Source organism: Zingiber officinale, chromosome 5B (genome assembly GCF_018446385.1).
Source record: "Zingiber officinale cultivar Zhangliang chromosome 5B, Zo_v1.1, whole genome shotgun sequence".
NCBI classification, from domain to species: domain Eukaryota; kingdom Viridiplantae; phylum Streptophyta; class Magnoliopsida; order Zingiberales; family Zingiberaceae; genus Zingiber; species Zingiber officinale.
In genome coordinates, this window is record NC_055995.1 from 134274505 (window position 1) to 134301454 (window position 26950).

Sequence of the window (26950 nt, forward strand, 5' to 3'; positions counted from 1 at the left end):
GGGTGGATATTTAAGGCCGACGAAAAAGGTTCAGCGGTAATTGCACCGCCGCGTCAAATTACCAACGCAACTGCCCGAGCCTCGTCAAAGCCTGAAAGATAATAATAATAATAATAATAATAATTTTTAAAAAAAATTCATCCCTCTTTTTTTAAAAAGAATTATTAAAAGATTGAAAAACCTCTTTAATCATTTTATGCCTTTATTTTTTTTTAATTTGATAGAATAAAATCATATGTTTTGTTCCCTAAAACTCCAAGAACCATTCTATATATTTTTAAAAACTTTTAATCAATTTAGATTCATCTAGTAATTTTTATTAAAAGTGTTAAATGGACTCAAACTACCTACTTTTGTTTTTTTAAAAGAAAAATAATGCTCCTCGGAGCCCCTATTGTATTCTTGAATCATCAAATTTAATCGATTAAAATCAATGAATTAGTTTTAGTAAAAACTGCATAAATTTCACAAAAGCCTTTCATTGTTCCCTAGAGCCTCTAAGTCATCATATACCGTTAGTTTTATTGTTCAAGATTTTTGAGGCTATATAACAATTTTGATGAACATTGTTGAAAAGAGTTTTTTTGTTCAAATTTCAACCATGACTCTTGGGTTGTGTTCCAACTGTAAGATCCGTTGTGACGATGACTCCGATCAACCAAAGAGGAAGGGTGAATAGGTGATAACCTAAAAATAAAAACCTTATAACACAAAAAATAATTCAAACTCATTAGTCAAACCGCTTGTGAACTGTTCGGATCTCGGTTTAAAAAATAGTTCGTTCAAATTTGTTTGATTCAATTAACAATATTGATGCAATCGATCTTTGGTTAGGGTTGATCAATTTGACCAAACTCGAATTGACTCGAATTGAGATTTCAATATTTGATCAATAAGCAGTGCAAGTCCTAATGAGATTAGACGGTAAAAGTCCTAGTGGGACTAGGCAATAAAAGTCCTAACGAGGTTAGATAATGAAATACCTAGTTGGAAATTAGATAATGGAAGATCTAGCAGGGCTAGGCGATCGAAGACCTAGTTGAAAACTATGCAATAGAAGTCCTAGTTGAGAACTAAACAATGGAAGTCCTAGTAGGACTAGATGGTGGAAGACCTAGTTGGTAGGGATGTAAATGAATCAAACCGCTCGCGAGCTATTCGAAGCTCGATTCGATAAAAGCTCGTTTGAGCTCGTTTAATGAGACCATAGTTTGCAAAATTATGATCCGGATCGTAGGATCGTACGATCCTACGATCCGGAAACCCAAAATCGATCCAGGATCGTGCAGAATCGTTTTTGCAGTAGGATCGCAGTCGGATCGGTAGGATCGGAACAGAATCGGTAGGATCAAAGCAGTATCGGAGCAGGATCGGAGCAGAATCGGAGCAGAATCGATGGAACCTTTGAGAGGTCATAACTTTTGACTCAGATTAAACCACAGACCTATAATATATCAAATCAAAGCTTGTTCAGAGATCTTTAATAAATTTCAAAGTTTATCCTTAACCATGCTATTTCAACCCCAAAAAATATCATTTAAATCCTTTTCGGATGTCTAGAATATTTTTTTTTTTATTATCTTTTTTTTCATCTTATAGGGGTTTAAATTAGTTAAACATATATTTAATTATTTTTGAGTTAGTTTTTTATCAATAATATCCTGTCATTTTCTTTTCTCCAAAATAATGAATTTTTGAATGTCTATTGTCTAGTATTGTGTGATATCAACCAGTCTTTAGAAGATTATTTCCGGCGTTCATATTTGAATCAAAGGATTCGATAGCTTCTGTTATATACGTTAGGTGCTTTGTTGGTCTTTAAATTGAATTATCTTATAAATCAAGGAAATATTTTTGACATTGAATGTGTTATTATTATTGTGTTAATAGAAATTTTATATTCTTTCATTTTATGATATGAAAATATAAATATTATTACTATGCGAGAATGATAGTTGAGTTACAAGTTAATTTAAATTTGTATATATGAGTGTATATGATTTTATATATATACAAAATTAGTTATTTATTTATATGTAAATGAGTTTTTTAGGTATTTTTTTCTAATTATTAATCATGTATGATAAGATTTTAAGGGTTTTGGTAGGATCGTACGATTCTACGATCCGATCATAACCGATCTGATCCTGACCCTAAATCGATTTTGTGTAGGATCGCGATTCTACAAACTATGAATGAGGCTCGTTAAGATAAACAAACCAAGCTCAAGCTTCGCAGTATTCGTCTTGTTAGCTCGTGAACATGTTCGTTAAGCTCATTAAGTAATTTTTAAATAAAAAAATAATAGTTTTGATATTGAATTTATAGATTTTACACTCTACTTATGAAAAATATAGATAAATATATTAAATTTATTTATTAGAATAAAATTATAAATTTTAATAATATTATTATAATTTTCTCTAAATATATAATTTAGTTTTTAATGAATATTTAAATTTATGATTTATTTATTAAGGTCGTTTAGGCTCGATAAAAGCTCGAATAAGCTCGTGAGCCATGAATATATTTGTTAAATAAAGCTCGAGCTTGGCTCGATAATAAACGAGTCAAGCTCAAACATTCAAGAGTTCGGCTCGGCTCGGCTCGATTACACCCCTACTAGTTGAGAACTAGACAAACCTAGTTGAAAATTAGGTTAACTCCAAAGTAGGGCAGCTGGAGCTGAACACTTGGCACGAGACTGAAAGTTCAAGTAGATCACGTTTAACCGAACATTTGGCGGTCAAAACTTTTGAATCAGATATCAAATGAGGTGATTTTCATTGTAAAACGAAACTCGTTCAAAAATCTATGTTTATCAAACTCAGATATCAGTTGACTAATGGATTTAATCAGTCGACTGATGACTTTAGAAATTGAACAAAAGTAAATTGATTTGATTGCTAGACTCAACTGATGGAATCAGTCGACTGATGGTTTTTGAAATCGAATAAAAATAAGTTGATTCGGTTGTTAGACTTAACTGATGACATCAATATGGTTGATACTAGTCGATTGATGCCAATCAGAATTGAACAGAAGCGGGTCAGATTCACTTGTTCAATTCAACTGATTCAATCAGTCGACCGATGGTTATATCAGTCAACTAATGTTCGAATTATTGATAAAATTAGACAGATTACAGAAAGTTCAAAGGTTGTTCAACAGTTAAAGATCATATCAATCAACTGATAAGTAAGATCAGTCGACTAATAAGCAGAAATCATCCCTGACTTAAAGACTTTAAAGGAGATGTCTCAAGGAGTTTTTCGCTGCCAATTATTGAGGGTTTTGGAGGATAGTATCACCAACAAGAGATATTTCCAAATTACAAAAGATCAAGCAAGCAAGGTTTGATTGTAAAGTTGTTTTCAATTATATTTGTCTTTCTTGTTTCTTATTGTATTCTTGTGTTCAAGTTTGTAAGAGTCTTCTCCGCCTCTGGAAGGGTTCCGAGAAGAAGGAAGTTTTTAGTGAAAGTTGTGAGTTAGGAGTAGATCCTTAGTAGTCACCTTAAGGAGGTGAATACAAGTAAAATCCAAGTGTTATGCATATGGTGTGAAAGTTGAATTAAGGTTTCCGATGCTTAATTCAAACAATTCGAACTTGTGACCTTTTGGTCACAAAAGCAACAACTTTACCATTACACCAAAACTCCCCTTCAAGTATAAAAAAATTCAAATCGAAAAAATTATTTAGGTATACACGGGATGTAGTATAAGGTCCTTAGGGTATATATATTTATATATATATCACATGAATTATAAATTTAATAATATTTTAATAATTAAAACTTAAAAGAAAACATGATCGTTAACTCGAACTCGATTATGTGGCTAACATGGTAAAACTCGAGCTTATTTAACGATCTGAAAATAATATGTTAACGAATTAAATTTAAACTAAGTCCGTTTAACTTTTAAACAAATTATTTTCAAGTCAAGCTGGAGTTATGAAAAAACCAACTGAGCCAAGTTTAAATATGACTTGGCTCAATTCAATTACACCCCTAATGTTGAGGATTTATATGTAGTTTCAATTATTCACATACTATATATAGATTTGCCAAATAAATCATTCCCATAAAATTCATTATTATTAACTCCTTTACCCAAGCAGATGAATCCTTTTAGAGCATATCAAAAGCAGATGAATCCTTGTACAATGTATATCTTCTCTCCAAATGGAACAATTAACAAATGAAACAATTAACTACGAAAAGAAGATTTACCACGAGCTTTAGAGAAAATCCTTGCCCTTGGACATTAATCAACTTGAGCACTTGGTGTTAACAAAACTTCAAACAATTTCGTGCCCCACAAAACAAAACAATCTCCATAGGAATAAGATATTTCTATTTAAGGTTAGTTGATTTCACGAAAATTTTTCACCGACCATCAAATAAATCCGGACCATGAGGGGCGGCCCGTTACCACAAGTGATTTGAACCATGATTTATATAAGAGAGGGTTCAATGACTATTTTTTTACCTTCAACCTACTATAAAGAACCTTTAATCAACTGATCAAGCACAAATAGCCGTTGGGCAACCAACATCTAATTTACCTGTCAATTGAAAATTTTATCCGGTCCACTCCACTGCTCAAGCTTTTAGACGACTAAAATAGGAACATAAATATTTTATCTTTGAACTCTTGCATTCAATCGACTCCTAAATCGACTGAGGCTCACTTCTAATTGACTAAATCTACTTAGACATCCCGACTTCATTTGATTTACACCCTTGTAAGCCTATGCAAAGCTCAACATTGAGCTTAACCATTAATTACAATCAAAAACTTATTGCCCCTTGGGTGAAGACTTCCTTAAACCACTAAGTAATCTTAAGGGTATCAAAAATGAACTCGACCCGACAACCTAATCCAAGTCGACCCGAAAAAAATCAGGTTTGTGTTGGGCATTTTCAGGTTCGGGTTGGAGGGTTGGAGAGTTAAAAATTTTCGGGTTGGGTCGGGTTTAGGTTGACCCGGATTGATTTAAATATACGATTTTGTGGGTTTTTTTGGGGGGTTAAATCAAATTTTATTTTAAAAATTTAGATGTTTTTAATGTATATTAATATCATGTTTGTATGATAATGATGGAGTATTGAGATAAAAGTGAAGAATTATAGGGAAAATAGCCCAAAAAAAGTCGATTTGAATCGGATTTTCGAGTTATATGGGTTGGGTTCGGGTTGATCGGGTTGGTCGGGTTCGGGTTCGAGTTTAAATGTTTTGGGTTGAACTCGGGTTTGGATCAGATTCGGGTTGAATAAAAAAAAAAAAAAATTCAACCCGACCCATCCAAATTGACACCCCTAAGTAATCTAAACTACAACCTAATCATAGTCCATCATGCCAATAATGATACTCAAAAGTGAGACCTCAAGATTACAATCACTTGTAATCTCTCACAACTCAGTTTTTAGGTCTTCAACATTAATTGTTGTTCTTCATTGTCTTTGGGTTTACCTTGTGTTAGATCCTTAGGGTGCATTTAGTTTAAGGTATAATGTATAATTTTGATTATGTGATTACTTGGTAATCACATGATCAAAATTATGGGGAATAAAACATAACCAAATATTATTTTGTTCAACCTAAATAATGCAACAAAAACTTATTTATTTAAAGATTTTAATAAATAACCTAATTTAATATTTTACTATATTATCTTCGGTTATATATCAATCATACATAATAATATTATTATTATTATTATTATTTAAACTTTACATTTTTTTACTTTTACTTTTTCATATTTTTCTTTATTTTTATGTGTGTTTTTTATTTATTTATCATTTTTTCCCATTTTTATTATTTTATTATTTTTTATGTTTTTTATTATTTTTTTTATGTTTTTTCTATTTTTATTTTTTTACGTCTTTTTTTTCTTAAGTTTTTTTATTTTATTTTATTTATTTTTCATTTTTGTTCTTTACGTTTTTTATCATATTTTTCTATTATTCAAGGGTATTTTTGATAAAAAACAATCGTTAACATCTGAATCAAAGCACCCATTGCACACGTACATGAATATGACCGACGGGCTCCCAGGTGGGAGCACTTGCTCGCTCATGGGAAGAGAGCACCTATGCTTTTTGTGTTAACTCCATTAACACAGCAATACTTATAAGGAAATAATCACTCTTGAAATTTACAAATGTAGGACAATTCCCCGTCTACTTCCTTAACGTTATTTTAGACTTAGCTTTAAATAATTAATTTCTTATTCACCCGTAATCAATTTTGAACAACTTAATAATCTAGATTCATCTACACGAAACATAGATTTCGATTTAAAAATTAATTCTGACTTTCATCTATTGATATCACCTCGATTTTTTCTTGCAAAATCGTATTGGACATTTTAAAACCCAATATCCAACCCATTCAACCTACGCAAACCACTTTAGATGCAGAAAACAATTATTAGAGGTAAGAATATAATTTACACCAAATTACTTTATTTAAATATTTGGATATAGCCTAAGATCATTGAGGAAACATAAATAGAAACTTCAAGGTAAGCTTTGAGCTCTAACTAAACCATGATAATTGAAAGATGTACAAGTCAAAATCGCACCATAACCAACACAACCGGGAGTATAAGGAAAAAAGGGGCTAAGATCATTGTTGACTAACATGGAATAAAAAGTCAAATGCAAGCAATCGCTCTAAAAAAAGGAAGATGAACTAGAGTTACGGTGAAATGGAAGTTTTTTTCCACCATTATTAGAAAGAAACATTCACATAACAAGTGGAACTAGGTATGAGTTAAACATTTTCAGCGATCCCCTATTTTGCCAAAGGTAATGTAATCAAATTTTATCAAAAAAGTGCGAATCTCCATAGGAGCAAGCTCCACGACCAGTTTGGAAGCATCAACAGGTCCTCCCCTGACGATGGTTTCAGCTCTAGTAGAACCCTCAACTGGCCACTTCAGTCTTTTCTTCTCCATCTCAGACCTCTCTTGATTAGCAGACAAGTTTGTCTCTATTATGTTGGTGATCTGAAATAGCAGAATCACAGGAAAGGTAAAGGTTTCACTTTGTTAGGAAACCAATTTTGCAATAATCTCTCTACCTTTTTCCCAGGGAACATCTTCGTAAGCTTCACATAGGCAATAGATGAGAGGTCCTTGTCTTCTCTGACCTTTTGTTTTATCAGATAACAAAGCATTCAAGTATGTTTGCGGAACTCATTGAATCAAATGACAAAGGAAATAGAATTGAATTATTAAGCAATACCTCATAAAGGTGTGCCAAACGGAGGAGAACATTTCCATCTTCAAGTGCCTAAGATTACATCAATTTTGATTGAACAGCATAACAAGAAAAACTAAAAAAATAAATAGAAGCAAGTTGTATTAGCTTTGCACAGAGATACGGTCTAAGTTTCCAAATTGCTTCTAATCGTTTGGACAGGAAAAAAACTATTTAATTCTGTGAGGCAACTAAAGATGGTGCACTCAAAGTTGCATTAGCATTGAATGGAAGTATGAATTCTGATGGTCCAGTGTATATCTAACGATAAGCCATGTATTGATTTGGCTTTTGCATTTCCAAGCTGTTTTAATTCCAGACACATAAAATTCTCATTGGTCAGGCTTAGTGCACAACTATTTAATCTCATTCTATTGCCACCGTTTACAATCTCAAAGTACAAGTAGTACCCATACTATGATTAGTTGGTAATTTTACTCAAATCTATAATTCTTTGTATCCAGTTTCATGAAGTTGAATTTGATATGAAATCCTTATTGAGTTTTAATCATTACTCGAAATAACTCTTTTATCTTCTGCAATCATTACCAATCTTCACTTCATCAATTAGAAAACAACAAGCATCAATCAATCTCAAAACTTAGACAACAAGAACAAGGTCCTAGTGTCATTGATTTTCTGCCCTTGGGCAGAGTTGAGATGGTAACCACGAGGTAGAATTGTTGAATGGTGCAAGGCGTGTGACCATACCCTCTCCCGTGGGGACCATTTACAATTTCCTGATTAACTCCCTCCCAATGGTGTGGCAGTCATGGGGGGCTTCTAGAGTGATGGATTTCACTTTTTACTGAATAGTGTCATTGATTTTCCTAAACATTGAAAATTTCTACAAAAATTATCACCTAAAAGTACAGGATTAGCTTAGAAATATGCACTAATATGCAAATAAAGGAGTGCAGAGAGAGCACAGAAAAACAACCGTATGTCCTTTTTTATCAGAACTAGATGTTCTTCATTGACAGACCTGGAGAGTTACGAGAGCAACATTATCTGGTAAACTGTAGGAGGGGTCAAATGCTGAGAATTCTGTAATATGTGAGCTTGTCCAGTTACCACCATCCTGAAGAAAAGAAAATTTGTAAACATGAATTCAAAAACTTTAGCAAGCTAACACAATACCTGTTCTGAGAATGCTAGGAGGAGTGGAGAATATATCTCCTGGCCAAAGCTCCTGCGCCATTTAGATCCTTCTCCAAGAGGATCAATTCTTATGTAGAATTTACCTCGAACCTGTCAATATTTGACAATCAGCTTCTACTTAGTTACTTGACATATCTCTATTTAGATAGATAGTATGATCAGGCATTCCTCCCCAAAATAATGGAGATTTTGTTCACAAAGGTGTAATACATTACATAAACAAGTTCTTTCGATAATCTAGGAGATCAGAATTTGATCAAGAAAAGTATTGTCATATTCGAATTATTGACCCTGAAATTCTGTCAGCATGCCTTACAGTTAGTCCCTCAGATGAAAGTGACTCTGGTTACAAACTAAACATCAAAGTGGCAAATGTTTACTTACAGTTAGTCCTTCACATTCATCATCAACACAAACTGTTTCATTAAGTGCCTCTCCTACACCACGACCATCATCATGTAGCAGCCTCCTGTAGCATAGGAAAACATAAAAGTAATTTATTATGCACTAAGTGAAACATAAAGAAAATTAATTTAATCCATTTTCAGATGATGTAATTAGTCTTTTGAGATTTCACTTGCAAGAACTTACCTATGAAGCATCAGCTCAATTTGTCCATCCACAATGCTAGAACCACCAACAGCACGGTCTACCAGAACAGAAAGTTCTGTATTATTATCTTGAATGTAAATTCCCAAATTGATCTGTAATAACAACATGCATTATGTGCACACAAAAATAAAATGACTATCTGTTAGATACAAATAAGAATAATAACCCTGTCCATTGAAGAATAGATGAACGCAACATGTGACTCATTATTTTAAAGGTTCTCCTGTTTACTTTTATGAAATAGATTAGAGTTTAATTAAGTATATCTTGCACTCTACATTCAGGTTTCAGAGGAGTAAAATAAAGTTGTAATTGAAGAATCTTACAGGATAGTAATTTCCAGCGACAGGTTGGTTGACTTGAATGTCCCAGTCTGATCTGTAATCTCGGACCTGCACGTGATGTAAGGTTTTCATACGTTGACATGGTTATTTTGCAGGTGGCATAATAAAGATTATTATTGAAATTGGCATTGTGAGTTTTGATTCTCATAACCAGAAAATAAACGTTAGTGGAATCAATGCTTCAGAATGAAAGACTATAATATCCTACAATTTAAAAGAATATATATTATGCCCTAACCGAGCCCACTTCCCGAGGCTAGGAACACTCGCTCCAATGACATACAATTCCATCAACACATCCTTTGTGTTAGTCAACAGATTGTGCCACCAAGACACTAAACAATGCTCATAGCACCTCCACACACAGCTGTCAAAGGGTAAGAGCATCCCACACACACAAATATGTTATAGGAGCAAGCTTAACAACCTGACTCAACACACTTACTACCCACCTTAGTTTGTTACGGGGGCAAGCATATATGAGGGATGTCAATAGAACTGGTAGGAGAGTCTCACAAGAAGTCAAGGTTGGACAAGAGCAAAATAGGAAAGGTAAATATAGATGCTCCAAAATATACAATTTAACCATCATTATAACTGTGCAACATCTAACCCACATCATCATGTATTACTCCATGCTCCATACAAGCAATTCATCATTATCATATAGGGGCAAAACACCTATGTCAACCCAAAGGGATGTCTCCAACATAAAACTATAATTAGATCATGTGATCCCCCAGTTAAGCATCAACAGTCCTACCTATGATACATCCTCCATATCCATAAAGTCAAGTCAATCTTTTGGTCAAACATCAATAACCAAATCCATCACGTGCCCATTAATATTCATCGTCTTGCAAGACTCTAGTTAGGCATCAACGACTTGAAAGGCCAAGCACCCCCCTTGATGTTACATAATCCCTAGTAAGACATCAGTAGCACTACCCATCATGCGCCCTGTCATCGACGCATGAAGGCACTAGAGGAGTCCAAAATACAAGTCCCCCTTCCCATCCTATCGTAACCCATCTCATGCTCTAACAATTATATCTTAGCTTATTCTTGTTAAGGTAACGTGCTCGCATATGACATGTTAATCTGTCTATAACAATAGAAATCTCTAGATAAATATCATGATTATTTAAAGACAAGCATAAAGCATGCATCATCAGCCGTAAAGTACCATCACTAAACAGGTAATATCAAAATAAAAAAGATACCCTCAACATAAGTGGACGTAAATCTTAAACATGAAGAAGAAGATAAGTGTGCTGCATGCCAAACATGCACCTATTGCAGAAAAAACAAGAGGAGCAACAAGTCCTCGACCTTTCAAACTGAGCAAAGCATATATCTCTCACTTTGAATAAATCTCAACAAAACCTAAGCCACTTCAAGCAATGGTGAGGAATCATCCTACCTCGAGCCAACCCTCATTCCAGCTAAAACCACCAATTGAAGACAAGTCTCACCTCCTGCCCAAGCTAAACTCTTAAAACTAGAACCAAAGCCCACAGAGAGTCATCAACCTTAGAACATTCTTCACTTTTACTCATTTGAGCTTGATCCTACAATGTGGTCTAAACCTTATTATTAATATAATTTTGGATAGTACTTTTGTTAATTGTGATTACAACCATAACAATGTGAATGCAAGCATATTCCCTTTAAGTTGATAAAAATGTTGGGATTAAGAATTCAAGACCTTATCTAGGAGCTGTATAGGAGAACTAGGATAGGACCCAAAACAAAATCTTAAGTGATGTGGGGAAAGCAGGGGCCACATGGCAGGGGTGAGACCCAGTCAAAGTAAAGTCATCTCGATCCAACCCAACGAAGAGCTTGGGTCATGTCGTCAGATCTCAGGGCGGAGTCATGCAACTACTGTTCGACCTGACTGACCACAAAGAGGGAGGGAGTTCAACTGGGTGGACGGGCAAATGGGAGAGTGGCTAGGACATGTTTTGAGAACGTAGGCGGATGTGCGGAAAGTGCACGGTGAGGTCCTTTCCCACTCTCCCTCAACCTGGTATAAAAGACCACTCGTATAGGCGAGCAGAGGTATACGATACTTTTTCTCTACTATCTAACTACACAGTTTTGTTGAGTTTTCATCTTCTTCCTATGTCCGACTTGAGCGTCAAAGGAGTTTCACTGAGGTCCACCTTGGCCCCCTTCAAACTTTACTATGTGGTCGCAATTTTATTGCTTGCTCATCAAGCGTGGAAAAGCTACTGACTTTTCCATCGATTTTCACCTATGTCAGACGTATCTATGGTCATTCCGCTTTTCCACCCCAAATCAACAACTGACACCCTTTGGTTTACCCGATCAATAAGCGACCCAATCAACTACCGACCCGATCATTTCAATCGAAGACTAAAACACCAAAACGACTTGAGATTTCAAACATTTGCTATGATAGTATCAGATAGATGTTCCACTAGAAATCAAATATGAAGAAACTGGTCCATATCATTCAACAAAAAGCCACAACAAATTATAATTTAAGTCTATCATAACGTCATTTATAAGATAAATACCCAATCACAAACTAATATACAACATACCCTTCTCAGAAAATCTCTTCCATTAGAATCTGTGTAGAAAGTTTTGTTTGTCAGCATGCCTGTTGTAATTTTGGTCACTATTTCCTTTCCAATTTCATCATCCACTGGTATTGGCCCAACCTAAGTAGAAAAATATATTAGTATAAAGACCTCTCTGCAAAAATAGGGCAAATTATGAAAACTCTTTTAATCACGGTTCTTACAGTAAATTCGACTTCTATATGCTCCTTTCCCTTGTAAACCCGGGAAATCTGCACAAGGTGAGACAAAATTGAAAACTGATTATGAATCTTTGCTTGGTTGAATGTCACTAAACTATTTAAATTTTTCCAAGACAACTACAACCAGAATAAGAGAAGCTCGTTTGATTTCTCTCCTGCAAAGACAGCATAACAAGATATCTTTGTATGCAAAACCACAACATATCAATGAACTAATACAATTCATCAAAGTCATCCTAAATGACTAACTGTAGTTGTCTCACTCACTACGCTAATTTACAAACTGTTAAAGTGGGGAACGTTGTTAGAACAATTACCCAACTCAGATGCCTAATATTGGACAATGCCCTAATTGAGCCCTTTAATTGAGAATGCCCAATCAAGCTCTTCCAACTCGATCAAAATGGCTTCCATTATTTCACCAAGCAGCTTAATTCAAGAATGAACCTATTTCACTAAACAACTTGAGTGACTAAAAAAATGAAAAAAGGGGCAAAAGTGACCATTAAATAGCTATTTTTATTTTGTTCATTTTACATCTTATTTATTTTTAATTATTTTCCACATTCAAATATTATTCTAAGATAAATGTCATTACAAAATATTAAATATAATATAACAAAAAGTTTCATCAAAATATTAATAAATGATTAAAGTCAAAAACTTTATGTATGTACCGAAGTTAACGGGAAATATCATCAAATTAATATTGTTTTCTTACTATTTTAAGAAAGAAATAATCAATAATGGTATTTAAGCAAGATTTTAAATTTTATAATTGAGTGCTTGCAAAATTAAAATATGAAGGGGTAAATATATGAAATACTATGTCCTTAAGTATGTAAATGCTATTGTGCCTACATTATTATTGTCATTTAACATTTACGCCCCTAAGGTTTGTATATTTAAAATTAATCCCAATTCTAACTAATCACTAAGTTTAATATTTAAGTGTAACATTTACAGCCATTGGAATCTGGTGACTCTTTGACAGGAAGAAAAGAATCCATGGGATCATAGTGCAGGCAATGGAAAAAACAGATACCAATTTAGTTGTTCGAGGAAAAAGGAACACGAGCAAGTTATATATCAAAACCAGAATCTTGCAAGTTTCTTGGTAAATTGAGATTTTTAAATTGAACTCTACTAAATATTCTACTCTTTGTATGACTAATTTGAAACATCAAAAGCATCTCAAAGAACTTTTGAAAGGATACTAAGGCACCTGTGCAATGACTTCTGATGAAGTAAGTCATTATATTAGTAGTAGAAAAGGAATTGATATATAATCATCAAATGATAACTAATAAAAAAACCATGTGAGACATTCACACACACTTCATAGACTGGAGCATATTGATTGATAACCCACTGATTGCACAACATTGAATTTCTCACAAACAGAAAAATAAGACAAAAACACTGACAAGTAAGAAGGTTTCTGTGAGCCTCATTGCAGCAATTTGTACTAGTAGCAGGCATGTGAACATGACAACAGAAGAGCTAGCAGAAGTTTAGAGAGACTATAGATCCACTCAGTATAGAGTCTTAATGTGGTTTTTGTAATGTTTGTATAGGGATTTCCTGACTATTAGGAACTAAGAAGGTTTACCTGATATATCCATGGACTTATCTGCTGATGTATTTCATCTAATATGGGTCCTTGTACAATTGTCACTGGTGCCTTGACAAAAAGTTAAAACTGGGTTAATGCTGAAAATATTTAGAACAATTTTACCTTATTAGCTCCTGTTAAATGAATAATTCAAATGACAAACAAAAAATACCTCCTCTTTCAGTGCTATAGGAAATGTACCATTTGGCCGAAATATGTATGCTCCAGATGCCTTTAACAATTGAGACAAACTCTAGGTATAAGTTATCCACAATGGCTACCTTTAGAATAAACTGATTGTCTAACAATTTTCTACAAACATCTATCGGATTTGAACCTGAGGGTCGCTACCACGTCCACTGTCTCCAGCATAGTAACTGTATGAAAGTTCCATAGTAGTTTTTACCTTGAATAAATCACCATCTTACACATTAAAGGTTTTAGAAGAAAAAAAAACAGATCAAAGGAAATATACAATTACATATTAGAACAGGACAAGATATAACCTTCATAAAGGAAGAGTTACAAGAAAGTGATCATAATTCGTACCACGTTTTAGATAAAAAGAAAATTTTCAATTAGCATAGAAAAAGAAAAGTTAAAGCTAAAATTGCTGATAGCGAAATACCAGATTTCGTGTATTCAAAATATGAGTCAGAGTTCCATCATCCACATTATGTAGAAGCTTTAGATTTCCTTGCCCAACTTCAATATTTCCATTTGTACTTTGTTGTGATGAATAAAAGGTCGATGTTACAGAAATTGACCCTGGAATTTTTATTCATTATAGCATATCAAACATTTGTGACAAGTAGTTAACCACAAGACGAAAAAAGGCTAAGCAAAAAAGATCAGTAAACCTTTCCCAATTGCACTTTTTACAAAATACGTATTGAAGCCAAGTGGCTGTACAGAAACTGGAAAGGCAAGCCAAAATTTGGGTGTGGTACTAGGAGAAAAGCCTGTATATGCCTTAACATGGTTATTTCTGAAGTTAACTGAAGCATCTGATATTGGCAAAAGCTGTGATTCAATCTCATTTCCCTTAGAATCATAAACAGCAGATTCACTGATAACCTGCAGCAAGTACAACTATGAATTAGACTGTAGAACTAGTTTATGCTGAAAACAATTATTTTTAACTTAAAATTTTTCTCAGCCTCCTTCCATAGTCATACAAAAGAAATTTCCTTTTAGTCCCTATTCCTCACACTACACTTCCATTGTTGTGTAGAATTGGTTTATGCTGAAAACTACAACTTTCGGCTTATGCTTTTTCTTGGCATCCTTCCATAGTCATATCAAATAAATTTCCTTTTATCCCCTATTCCTCACACTACAATTCCATTGTGAATAAAAAGAATTAAATAAAATATATTTTGAGAAATTGTGTATCTAGCAAAAAATAAAGAAATAAATAAATTGATGCTGAAAAAAAAATAATTGAAGAAAATAAACTAAAGATTAATTCAAGAATGATGCATCCACACTAAAAGGAAACAAATTGGAAAGTATTTGGGATTGGCATTTCCATAACAAATTTTAAATTTGATTTTTTTTTCGTTTGGTAACTTGGAGTCAATTAGCATTTTCTATTTTGCTAATTATGAGGGAATCATTACAAACCAATTAAGTCTCACAAATTTTTCTTATTTAGAATATTTGTTTTCACATGTATTATTGAGTTGAGTATATAAAAAAAGTCCACGGTCTTGTAATTTTTTTAGCTTTAAACTAATATAATTTCCAATTTGTGTTCTTTGTGTGAGTGTTGTTTTTCTAGGTGAGGTTCCTATTCTGGTGTCCAATGTGCTACATCAAGCGATATTGAAGCTAAAACATGTACCCTCTCCATTCCTCATCATCCAATTTCATCCACCACCTCCATTGCATATTTGCTGTCATCTTCCATCATTATTGTTCGACCACTAATTCCTTGTTCACCATCCACCTACACCACTCGTGAGACAACTCTCTATGGAGGAAAGGAGGCCGGCCTCCCTTCGCTATGTCCTAGTGGCTTACTATGACAGTGTCACTTGCATTGTCCAAAAACACCGTTACCTCCCATTACAACAACACTATCTGCCACCTTCATCGAAGAAGATGCAGCCAATGCCGCCTTCTTATCTGAGAGAACTTCCTCACAATGCCCGCTTCTCCAATCGAGCCTCACACCGTGGCTCCCTCACACGAATATACAACAAGCACAAGCACAATCTCTAATCATCACTCACTGCATACGTCACTACCTTCTCAACCCACAGATCAACAACCACCCCCAAATTTGGCACCTCCATACATCAGCTAAACTCACTTGCTCTCTCCCAATCACACGATCACCGTTGGCGACCACAATTAGGCGTCTTCCTCGGAACGACATTATTATTTATTTTTGTGTTTACTATTAAGTTGAGCCTATAAAAGAAGTCCAAAGTCCTATAATTTTATCAGCTTTGAATTGATCTATTTTTCAATTTGTCATGTGAGAATTATTCCTCTCACCTTTGTGTATGCTTTGTGTCCTTGTTCGTCTATTGTGCTACATCAATATCTCTGCTATAAGGGAGTATAAGAGTGTGCAATGTGCAATACAATGGTATTCTTGTAAGTCAAGAATCTACTTGCAGGTACAACGATAAGCAGTGAAGAACTTAAACGGACCCCACCCACCCACCCCAGATAGCATTTGCATGGCAACAAACCTGTGTCTTCTCTGCTTTGCAAATTATATTACCTTGAAGACACCCAAAGAGCAAACAAAATATCTGCTATTTAAAAGGGATATGATGAAGCTTACTTACAGGTATACGGATAACGTCGGCCCGTTTCCAACCAAGAGAATTGTAGACAAGAATAATCTACAAAATAATAAATTTATTAAATGTGTGAACCAATATAAGAATTATTTTCATATGATGTATTATAGAGCACATCCGATATCTTACCAATGTTTTTCCATGAGACAAATCCACTTCAGATGGAGGGCAATAGGTTATGTTCAAAAGAGGACACTAAGAAAGAAAAGTCATCTATGAGCATCCAAAAATACTGTACGAAATTCATTATTCATGTTTCTATTGCATCAGAACAAACGAGAGACTAGGTGAACGAGTAAGCACCCTATCTAGCAAATAATCAAAATGACAAAATGAGTTCATTTTATATGATGTCATGATGTGATGGAATAAATAGATAGGGTCAGGTTTGCACATGACGACTCAACTTCGAGTAGTTAGAATAGCTACATAGCAGTTATTTTCATGTGGATAATATATCTAAATAGGAGTCAAGGCTCGGAACATAAGATCCCTCTTCTTCCCCATTGTTTCCATCTTCTTCCTATGATCTCTACAAGTGATAATACTTAGGTTACAAATCCAAGAAAATTTTCCACATTATTGATATCTTTTTAGACTAATGATACAGTAATCAAAAGTTTCTTCCTACACAGAAGAAATCAATGAATTTCAATTTTTCAAATTGTTTATTCCAACATTGGTATCAGAGCAACATTATTTCTTAAATCATGGCAAAATCAATATGGCTGTCAGTCGATAGCCCATGTTGATATTGTTGTTGTATAGGCCACCGTCGACAACTCACGAGGTCGCCCAAGCAATGGCATCAATTGCCTGAGTGTGTGGACAGGTCACAACCCTGCATTGTGCGGTAAGATGGAGGTTGACCACTAGCATCAATCGTAGTCCCAGCTTAAGCAATTGGTGAGGTGCAGGCTCACCGGTTGGTGCAAATTGAGTGTGCACGGCATCAACCAAGTTCCTCCACCACCATGATAGATGGTGGGTCCTTTAAACTTTCATTGCAAATCTAATTCATTGATAGAGAAGAAAGAAATATGTAAATGGTGGCATCTAGATTCAAACCTGAGGTGCATGCCACATTGGCCACTGCAACGACTATTATGAAAATGGTGTTTTTTTTAGATTTACTATTAAAAATGTTTTTCTACTTAGAATCATTTATTATTTAGAAATAAGCTTTTAAACTAATTAGTAGTATTCATCTTTCTACTACCTCACTGCAATTTACTTGCATCTTTTTTTGAATTCTACCTCCTAAAGGTGTTACGCGTGTAACAGTTTAATTGGAAACAAAGCAGGTCCTTTTCATAAAGATATCTTTTGGTCTTCTTTTGTGTTTTAATTGATCGATTTGTTTTTAGCGGGTGTCAGATGGCGAATTCAAATTTTCATTTTTGGATTTTTTGTTGTTGTTGTGGAATTCTAGTATAATTAAGATACTTTATATGGATGTTTGCGATTTTCAACTGATTTCATTATGTTGGCTTTGCAAGTTCCTCAAAGCATAGGTAGAGTTGGGGTTGGGACTTGATTTGAGTCTTACACTTGATTGATAGAGCATGAAGAAGAGTTTATAATTGGGTGTGCTCATAAGATTCAATAGTCATGCTTGTGTTGGAGCGTGCACAGGCATCTATCACAGAAAGGGAGAGTGTAGGGGTACATGCCCATTGGGTGGGTTCACACTAGCTCATCAAAGTGGTTTGCAATTTGTATATGGGTTGCAGCCAGTGATATATTGTCTGTTTGGCGGTTACTAATTATTTATTTTAGAGTTCATAGCATGATATTAATTTTGTTGTTTACCTTATGTTCATTCACCATATTGCTCGAGTTGCTTCACCATATTGCTTGAGTTGCTTAGTTCTTCTACCTGCTAGTTAACTTTCTGGTCTTGCTACTCCATGACTCTGAAAAAAGGATATCTAGTTCCTTGGTGAGTTAGAGTCTATTTTAGTTAGGATTGCTTTGAGGACACTTCGTGCATTTTTGTAATTTCTCTCATAGTTTCTTTTGTTTTGCATTGTAGAACTTCATTTATGGTTGTCTTGTTGGATTTGTCATGTTTTTCTTGTGCTTTGCAATCTGTAAAAATAATTTTACGGTTGTCTTTTATAGTTAAAATTTGTTTAATGGTTTTTTCTTATATCATGATTTCGTATTAATGGTGGTGCTTATTAGTATGTATTTTGGTACCCTATGTTTTGTTTGTCCGAATGTAGCTTGTACATCAAGTATTGACAAAATTGTCATGCAATTATCATAAGTTCCATGCCATGCCAATGGGCATGGAGACCCATTTGGGTCATAGCAAGATCTAAGAAAGATATAGATCATAAATTGAATATTGTATTCATTGCTTGACTAATTATTTTTATCTTTGTGATGATGAAACATAATTATGAATACAAATAATTGAATAACTCAGGTCATGACAGATAAGAATGTTATAAATGATCCACAGGACTCCAAATTATACATACTGCAGTTCTATTTGAACATAACTATACTCTTAATAGATACCAAATGAGTTCTTGGAGTATGCTACTCACACTGCCTAATTATCAAATATGAACTATGTAGAAATGGGAGGAAACATAAGAATGCTCACCTTCCCATTGACTTCATCATTGTCCTATATTTCTACAAGACAAGGTTCTTAAGTTGTGAATCCAAGAAGATTTTCTATAACAGTGTTCTCTTATAAGGCCAGTGATACAAGCTATCAAAGATCCTAAAACGAAATCAGTGGATTTCAATTTTTCAAACTATTCCAACATGATAGATCAAGAATCAGGGAAAAATATTCAATATCAACCAAATAAATGCATGAATTTAGCTGAATAAGTAAAATAAATTAGATAATGTATCAAGAGCATAGCACTAAACATTCACAAGGTTTACATCAGGTTGGGTATGTTTATCTTATCAAGGAACAAGGACTACTGTCTGATTATATCTGTTATCGGATAAATCAACAAGCAGCTCAAGTAATGTTGTGTCATACTGTCATCCACAAGTATCTATAACTAAAATCATCAAGATGTTGGAGAGGAAGAGGAAATAATTTTTTTTCTTTATATCTCAAACTATTTATAAATACAAGAGAACAATCTAGACACTCCTCTAGATTAATGCATATTAATCTATACATTAATCTCTACATATGATGAATGTGATACAAGAGGAAAAGCTAGACACTCCTCTAGATTAATGAACATCAATTTCCTAGATACGATGAATGTATTCTAGATACAATGAATGTATTCTACTCAATTCATATGCATATCTAGAACAACTAAAATATTTGAGTTTATATTTCCAACACAAGGAACCAGAAGAATACATGAGACACTTGTATATAGTAAGAGCAGAATGAAAAAGCAGGAAAGGAAATTAAAAGGAGCAGTGAATTCACCTGTTCAAATTTTGTTGTAATGTTGTCGCAATCTGAAGTTGAGTTCAACTCTGTTAAGCAAGCAAGAGAAGTTCCAACTAGCTTCTCCGCCTGAAAGATCCATTCAATATAGAGTAACTTCCAATTTGTCAATGGTAATATTAACAGACTGCATCTTAAAATGAGTTAATTTTGCAACCTGTGAATAGCCTATAGATAGTCGTTTGGCATAATCATTTGCTACGTGTTGCTTTTCTGTTCCAGTGACAGCATCATGATGTTGAGCAATAGCTAAAGCATCAGCCAGACTGTCCGTTGTATGGCCAAAACTATTTCGTCCTTTGAGAAATTCTAATTGCCTTGCAGCCTGATTGTGTTCCAATAAGTTTTAAGAATTTTCTTCTCACCAACAGAGAAAATTGACAAGAGACCATTGGTATAATGTACAATGACAAGGAGAAATTTCAAGCTTTCTAGCTTCATGGAGCAAGAAGATTACCAGATAATAGCCACTCATCAGTCTCACATAACCTTTTAAGGCTGGCCTACTTGTGAAGTAACCAGTCCAGTATGCATTTGGATTATCTGCATAACTAATGTGCAGAAACAAATTTGAATGAAAGACCTAAAGCTAATAGGCACAATAGTATCTGCAAAAAATGATATTGAGTTCACTCACGGAAAGAAGTCATCAGTCTTCAAAGGCCAGGATTCCTTAGATGCGTACTTTGCATCAGTATAGATGGAAGGTGTAGAATACAAGGCATTGACCCGCCCATCCTAGAAAAAGTCAAAAACACTTAGTGTTTCACATTTTCTGAAGGGAGAATAGAACAAGACACTCCCATGACTAGACCCAGTTGAAACTTAGAGACAAGTAATGGAAGGTTTGCATTGGATGTAAAGTATTTGTGATGTAATTATGTAAATAAAAAAAAAGGAGGCCTTTGAAGATTTTCAAGCGAATTGAAATTGGTGTAGAATATACTTTATATTGTTGAAGTTCATGGTTAGCCAACCCCACTTAGTGGGATAAGGTTTAGTTGTTGTTGGTTGTTGTATTGATGAAGTTCATGGTTGCTTAAAATAATAGTAGAAATTAAAGTCCGGGATTTTTTTTTTCAAAAAAAAAAGAAATTAGAGCCACTTTAGGTCATGGCATCACAAAACTTTAGCAAAGGAATGGTTTTGAAGGATGAAAAACAATGTAAGCAATCTTCTGCAGCACGGTAATATCAGAGACAACTAGAAAGAATATACTTTGTTGACATAATGAATGAATTTATCCATCTGCCTAAACCATGAATTTGCATATTGATACTTGAAATCTGTCCCCATTGTAAACATTATATGATTTGTCCTGGTAATATTTGCCTGAGAATAGGAAACAATTTATCATCAGTAAGAGTTGGAAAATAACAAATACATGTACCAAAATTGAAATGTGACAAGGCACAGGAACCGTTAGATAACAAAGGCACAGCATGGAGTGTGTACTCCTTGTTATTGAGTCAAGAAATAATACATATGAAATGCATTTGAATGAAAGAAAGCACTTAATAAGTTTGTGGATAATTTCTTATTTAGAAAAGGTTTGTGCAAAACATTGAATCTTGCATAGTTTCTGAAGACGCAGCAACCAAAAACAAATGTTCATTAGATATGATCCGGTTCGCATATCAGGTATGTGCATACAGCTAAAACTGAAAGTATCCATGCAGCAATTACTCATGCAAACATTCCCAGCCTTATATGCTAGATATGGTGGAAACTCAAATCTTCAAAAGAATAGCATGCAGAAAATGTGGTGGCAAAGGGGAAAGATAACCAAGCCGCGATGCAAACTACAGTGTAATTAAACTTGGACACGAACAATTGGTTCAAACAATTAACCAGGGAATTAGACCCTGATCCAATCTGGTTTGATATATATCAAACTGGTGGGTTCTTTTATAACTGCATCTTAAACCAAAGTTGCAGATCCACTGTATCAATGCAGTGGTTGAGACCATTCAATGAGGCTATTGATCTTAACTTGAAGACCCAATAAGACTATTATGTTTTCAAGTTATGTTTCTCATTGTTTTTGTTTAAAAAAACAAGATATGCTATGCTAAAATTCAATTTATTTAATATTTTTTAGTGATATAATAAGTTTATCAACATTTTATATGTATGCATAGTATAAAAATGAACTAATTTATCATACGAGTAGATTCTGATAATACTTTAGATTTTAAACAAGAATTTAGTTTATTTTGATATATTTTATTATTGTTAAAGTTGAGTGACTCACTACTTATTTCAAAAACTCATGATGTTAAGAAAGAAACCAATTACCAATTTATATATTTATATTTTTAACAGACCCCTTCATTACTCCCTATATGTGTGGGTGACATCACTCTTCATGTGTGGGCAGAGTATTTGACTTGATTAGTTGGTTAGTTCCAACCTCCGAACACATAAATTGATTAATTTTTTGGTGGGATTTGACCTCTGACCACTTTGATACCGTGTTAGAGTTAAGTGGTTAACCACTTATACCAAAAGCTCAAGCTGATAGGAAGGGACCAATTACTAATTTATACATTTATATTCTTAGCAATTATATATAAGCTTTTATTTTTAAATATGTTATAGCATATTTATGATGCCATTGCCTGTGTCAACCAATTTGACCAATTGAAGCATTGAACAGTCTTGTTGGTTTAATCTCCAATCTAGTTTTCAGAACATTAATATTTGGTCCATAACTGATTGGACATATTCTGTAAAGAAAAACAAAGTCACAGAGAATAAAAACTGCTGCAACACACACATGACAGAATCAAAATCTAACTGGAAAGTAACAAATTGATTGACTACAAATTTGGTTCTGCAGATGTAATTATGTAGTTCATAGAAAAAGTTCAGCTACCCAAGGATCGCAAACCAAAAGACACAAGAGGCATAAGATGCAACCATTAGGTTGATTAGCCTACCTGTGATATAGCTGCAGCCACAAAATCATTCACACGCTCTTGAACATTGTAATCAAACAAAAGAGGATCATCCTTCATCAGATATCAATATAATAGTCAGGTCCTCTGAAAAATCCTGAACATTTAAGAACTGTAAAAAAGGAAAAACAAAATTACCTGAACAACAGGAGAATCATCATTCACTTCAAAGTAAAAACCACCAGGGGGAGGTTCATAGTTCTTTGGAAATATACCAGCGAATATCTAAATGAAGGCAACAGGATAATGATTCAAAATACATCTGAAAATAGTGAACTTATGATGAAATATTAAAAAACAAATGAAAAACAACAGACTCACTTCTGTAGTTGAGCCAAGCGACTTAGAACCCCGCCACACAACCTCAAGCCTCTTTAACTCTTTCCTCTTTTCCTTGTCTTGGTAGTCCATCCGAAAAAAGTAAAGAGCATCAAATCCAACCTGTAGGATTGCTCATATTTCTTTAGGCAACAATGCCATTGAGCAGATTGAATAATATAGATAGACAACAGATCTTTTGCACCCACAGCAAAATGTTGAAAGATAAACGAGGAGTTCACTAACTCGACTTCAATGTTTCTAATTTTCTGTGTAGTGCTTTTTTCATTAGGCATCTTAGTTGTGTAGTGTTCAGATAAGGAGATCACCAACAGTACAAAAGTGTTAATTTGGTAATAATTTTGAAATAAGCAATAATGTAGAATGGCATTGTTTTGGTGTAGTTTAGGTCAAAGAAAATTGATCAAATGAGATTATCTCAATTTCCAACAGTATTTTAGCTAATTGTAGCATTTTCACCAAAGATGAAACAAAGTTAGGATCCCATGAGCAAGATCAAAACATCATACAACATTTACACACAATTTCTTTCATTGGTTAGTAAATCTATTTACCCAAAGTTGTCTGGTATAGATGGGTGTCTCCTCAAGATATGGGACAGAATTTGCACAATACAAATGCCTCATGCCTCAATCAAAATACGTGAGATTGTACATGACATAATACTTCAATGCATGCAGAAATTTGTGTTATAAGTCATCATCATCATGTACAGAATCCAAAGGCACTTTGTGTTACATGAACTAATGACAATAAGCAGAGGATTAAAAGTGATTACTTGGGAATTAATAGTTGCAACTAAGTTTGGATTCAGCAATGGTTATCGTCTTATTGATGCAATAAAAGGCTTGACCTCAAAGACTTGGCAAAAGCTTCACATTTATAGAGAAATTGAAACAAAACCATGTTGGTTCCTCGATGAAGAATTTTTCAATCTTCCAAGGGAGGTTAATAGCCTAGTTGAAGCATTGTGACATGTATGTAATTTCATAGTATAAAGATTGTCGTCAAGACAATTTACTTACTACTATTGAAGCTCTAGTGTAAGATGAGCGCCCACAAATCCAAGTTGTTGATCACAACTATCATACTTAAGCCCAGTGGTTGGCCCTAATAAATTAATGGGTACTAAGTCGCGACAACTAGTATCAAAGTGGGCCTAATCCTACATAATGATATAGCCACCATTGGACCTCATCTGTTGTGGATTAGAAATGGTTCTAAGCTATGAGTTGGACTTTAGGGGTTGCTTAGGACATCAAGCCTTAAGGAGGGAAAATTGTTACACCCTCATTTTAGTCCCACATGGCAAGTTGAGTTTGTCACAACCCGCTTGGATACACTAATTGTCAAATCTAAGTATTGCCCAAAATGTTGAAGTTTCAAATTAATATTAGTTAATTTCAACTAAGCTTATAAAGCTTCTTTTATGTAGAGTGCTTTTATAAATTACAATTGTTACATCGATTTTTCCATCATGAAAATTTAACTTACTATTTTGCTTAAAAAACGAAGAAAAAAAAGGATCTGCATTTGCATGCAAGCACGCCTTAAAATTCCAATCTATTGATGAACAAAAAATGGAAAATTAAAGTATAAAACGTTGATTTTAAATTACTTGAAAGGATAAAAAATTGTACACATCAGCAAAATCCAAAAGAAACCATATACATCAGAGCATGTTAAGAATCACTTTATTCTCATAAAATCAGTGACCAAAGGTCCACTAGAGATACTATATACTGGATGCAACTTGTGAGTATAATACAAACTTAAAAATTATTCATTTGGAGAGGCAAACAGATTGAGTTGGGAACTCATAATACCAGTGAAAATTCATTATCATGCAGCAACAGTAGCCAAGACATTACCTCAGCAGAAAGTAAGTAAGCTTGCACTGCTGAATGTCCAAAAGGATCTATCTGCCAACCAATCCTTGGTATGATCCCAAATTCTTGCTTGATATATCGGTGCCCAAGGGTTGTCTGATCGATCATATCAATATAGTGAACCGTAGCTTCATCATGCATGCACATGCCTCCATTTCTTCCAAAAAAGAATGAACGAAAAGAAGAAAACCTCAGTATGAAAAACTGAAGAAGTTTGGAATGCAGGGTTAACTAACTGCGGGATCATATCTCGAGTTCATCTAATTCTTATGAAATGAAATAGACAAACTTGTTGGAATATGAAATAATATTGCTACTGATCAAATTATGAAAGGGTCGAGTCTTTACATGAGTTCCAATTGGCCAGAGCTGAGGAGCTCCTTCACTGTCTTCTTAATCGCATCACTCTGCTGCCTCCACCATCGCTGAAAGAACGCCTGTATTCCATCACAAATATAAGTATACCGCTCAACCCCAAAATCCCAAATCAAACCCCACCCAAGTCAACGAATTAACCACCCACTTGTTCCACATAGATGAACCTGCGATTCTCGTCCGCCAACAGTGCAGGAATGATCGAATCAAGAACGTTCTGAACACATGCTCCCTGTCGACCAAACAAACATCAAAGTCTCCTTACTGATATCACTTCAAAAACCCCACTCCGATCCACCATAAATCGGGAGTAAAATACCTGGATGGAATTGTTGGAGCCAACGTAGTACTGGTCGACGGTCTTGAGCCACCCAACGTCGTCGTGGGTATGCGCGACGATGTGGACATTGAGCTTGTCTGGGACGATGCTCGGCGTAGTATTGTAAGCAATGTACTCCGAATCCCCCACCGAAAACGATACAGCTAAGAATGCGAGAAACACCAGAGAACAGAAAGGATCACGATCGATCGCCATGGATTCCGGCGAGCAGCAGCGAGAGAGCGAGCTCTGCCAACAGAAGGATGTGGGCTCGTGGAGGCCTTGATAGAGGCGGGCGGTACGTTGTTTCGCGCTTCTCATCCGTTGGATAGGTTCTTGCACGAATCTTACAGTCCACGATCTAGCTCACCGACCACAGACTCTAGACTAACGAGAGTTCTCCCGGCGATTTGATAGTTCCGCAGGAACATGGTAATTATACAATAAACCAATCGGCTACCCAATAATTCAAAGACACGTGGATGGATTAACGAGTTCGTGGGGTTGTCGAGGGAGTAGCGTATGGCTGTGCGAGTGGGGTGATTAGTTATGGATAAGGTCCAGCTCGGAACAAAGACTAGTGTGATTTGCTGGATTTAGCAAAACAAAAACGGGCTTCTGTAGCTGCTAGAAAGGGTTCGTTCGCATCATACTGCGTACGTGTTGAAATTTCGTACGTCGATAGCGCAGATTATGAATTAGATGATACTATCGTTAAACGACGCCGGCCCAGCATAAATTGTTCGCCGCGCTCTTGTTTTTTTTTTTTTTTTGAAAGAAAATAAATAATAATTTAATACAATGATTGGACGTTTGTGAATTTAGTAATGTTCAATTTGTTTTACATCTATTTTATTTTCATATCTTTTCAATTAATAAATTGTTGAAGCGACGTCTATAATCCCTAATTTAATTAATGACGTGACATCATGTCAAATTCACAGAATATATTAAAAATTTTAATTCGATTTTTTTTATTTTGATATTATCATACCCTTTAGTATTCTA

The 26950-nt window shown here is 34.6% G+C and overlaps 1 protein-coding gene across 1 annotated transcript; it reads right to left on the bottom strand.

Moving 5' to 3' along the window:
• Positions 1-6707: 6707 nt before the first annotated feature.
• LOC121986117 (alpha-mannosidase At3g26720-like) lies at positions 6708-26212 on the bottom strand. The gene is made up of 29 exons (XM_042539929.1): positions 25943-26212; positions 25772-25855; positions 25597-25685; positions 25231-25405; positions 23342-23461; positions 23159-23245; positions 23003-23074; positions 21279-21392; positions 20698-20798; positions 20518-20611; positions 20218-20385; positions 20040-20129; positions 16745-16810; positions 16601-16657; positions 14657-14873; positions 14425-14564; positions 14134-14202; positions 13969-14028; positions 13794-13865; positions 12164-12211; positions 11961-12080; positions 9370-9435; positions 9023-9135; positions 8816-8900; positions 8411-8521; positions 8256-8351; positions 7256-7303; positions 7092-7160; positions 6708-7017 (listed from the first exon to the last, which is right to left on the bottom strand). The coding sequence occupies exons 1-29, from the start codon at positions 26156-26158 to the stop codon at positions 6793-6795; spliced, it is 3072 nt and encodes a 1023-aa protein (XP_042395863.1). The 5' UTR covers positions 26159-26212; the 3' UTR covers positions 6708-6792.
• Between the last annotated feature and the right edge of the window lie 738 nt (positions 26213-26950).

Bases quoted from the DNA above. Each gene is read 5' to 3' on its own strand.
- LOC121986117 (XM_042539929.1), bottom strand. From the start codon at position 26,158: ATGGCGATCGATCGTGATCCTTTCTGTTCTCTGGTGTTTCTCGCATTC. The intron at 23,075-23,158 runs GTAATTTTGTTT...TATCTGATGAAG, and splicing joins ATGATTCTCCTGTTGTTCAG to GATGATCCTCTTTTGTTTGA. The intron at 20,799-21,278 runs GTATATTCTTTC...GACTTTTTCTAG, and splicing joins TCATTCATTATGTCAACAAA to GATGGGCGGGTCAATGCCTT.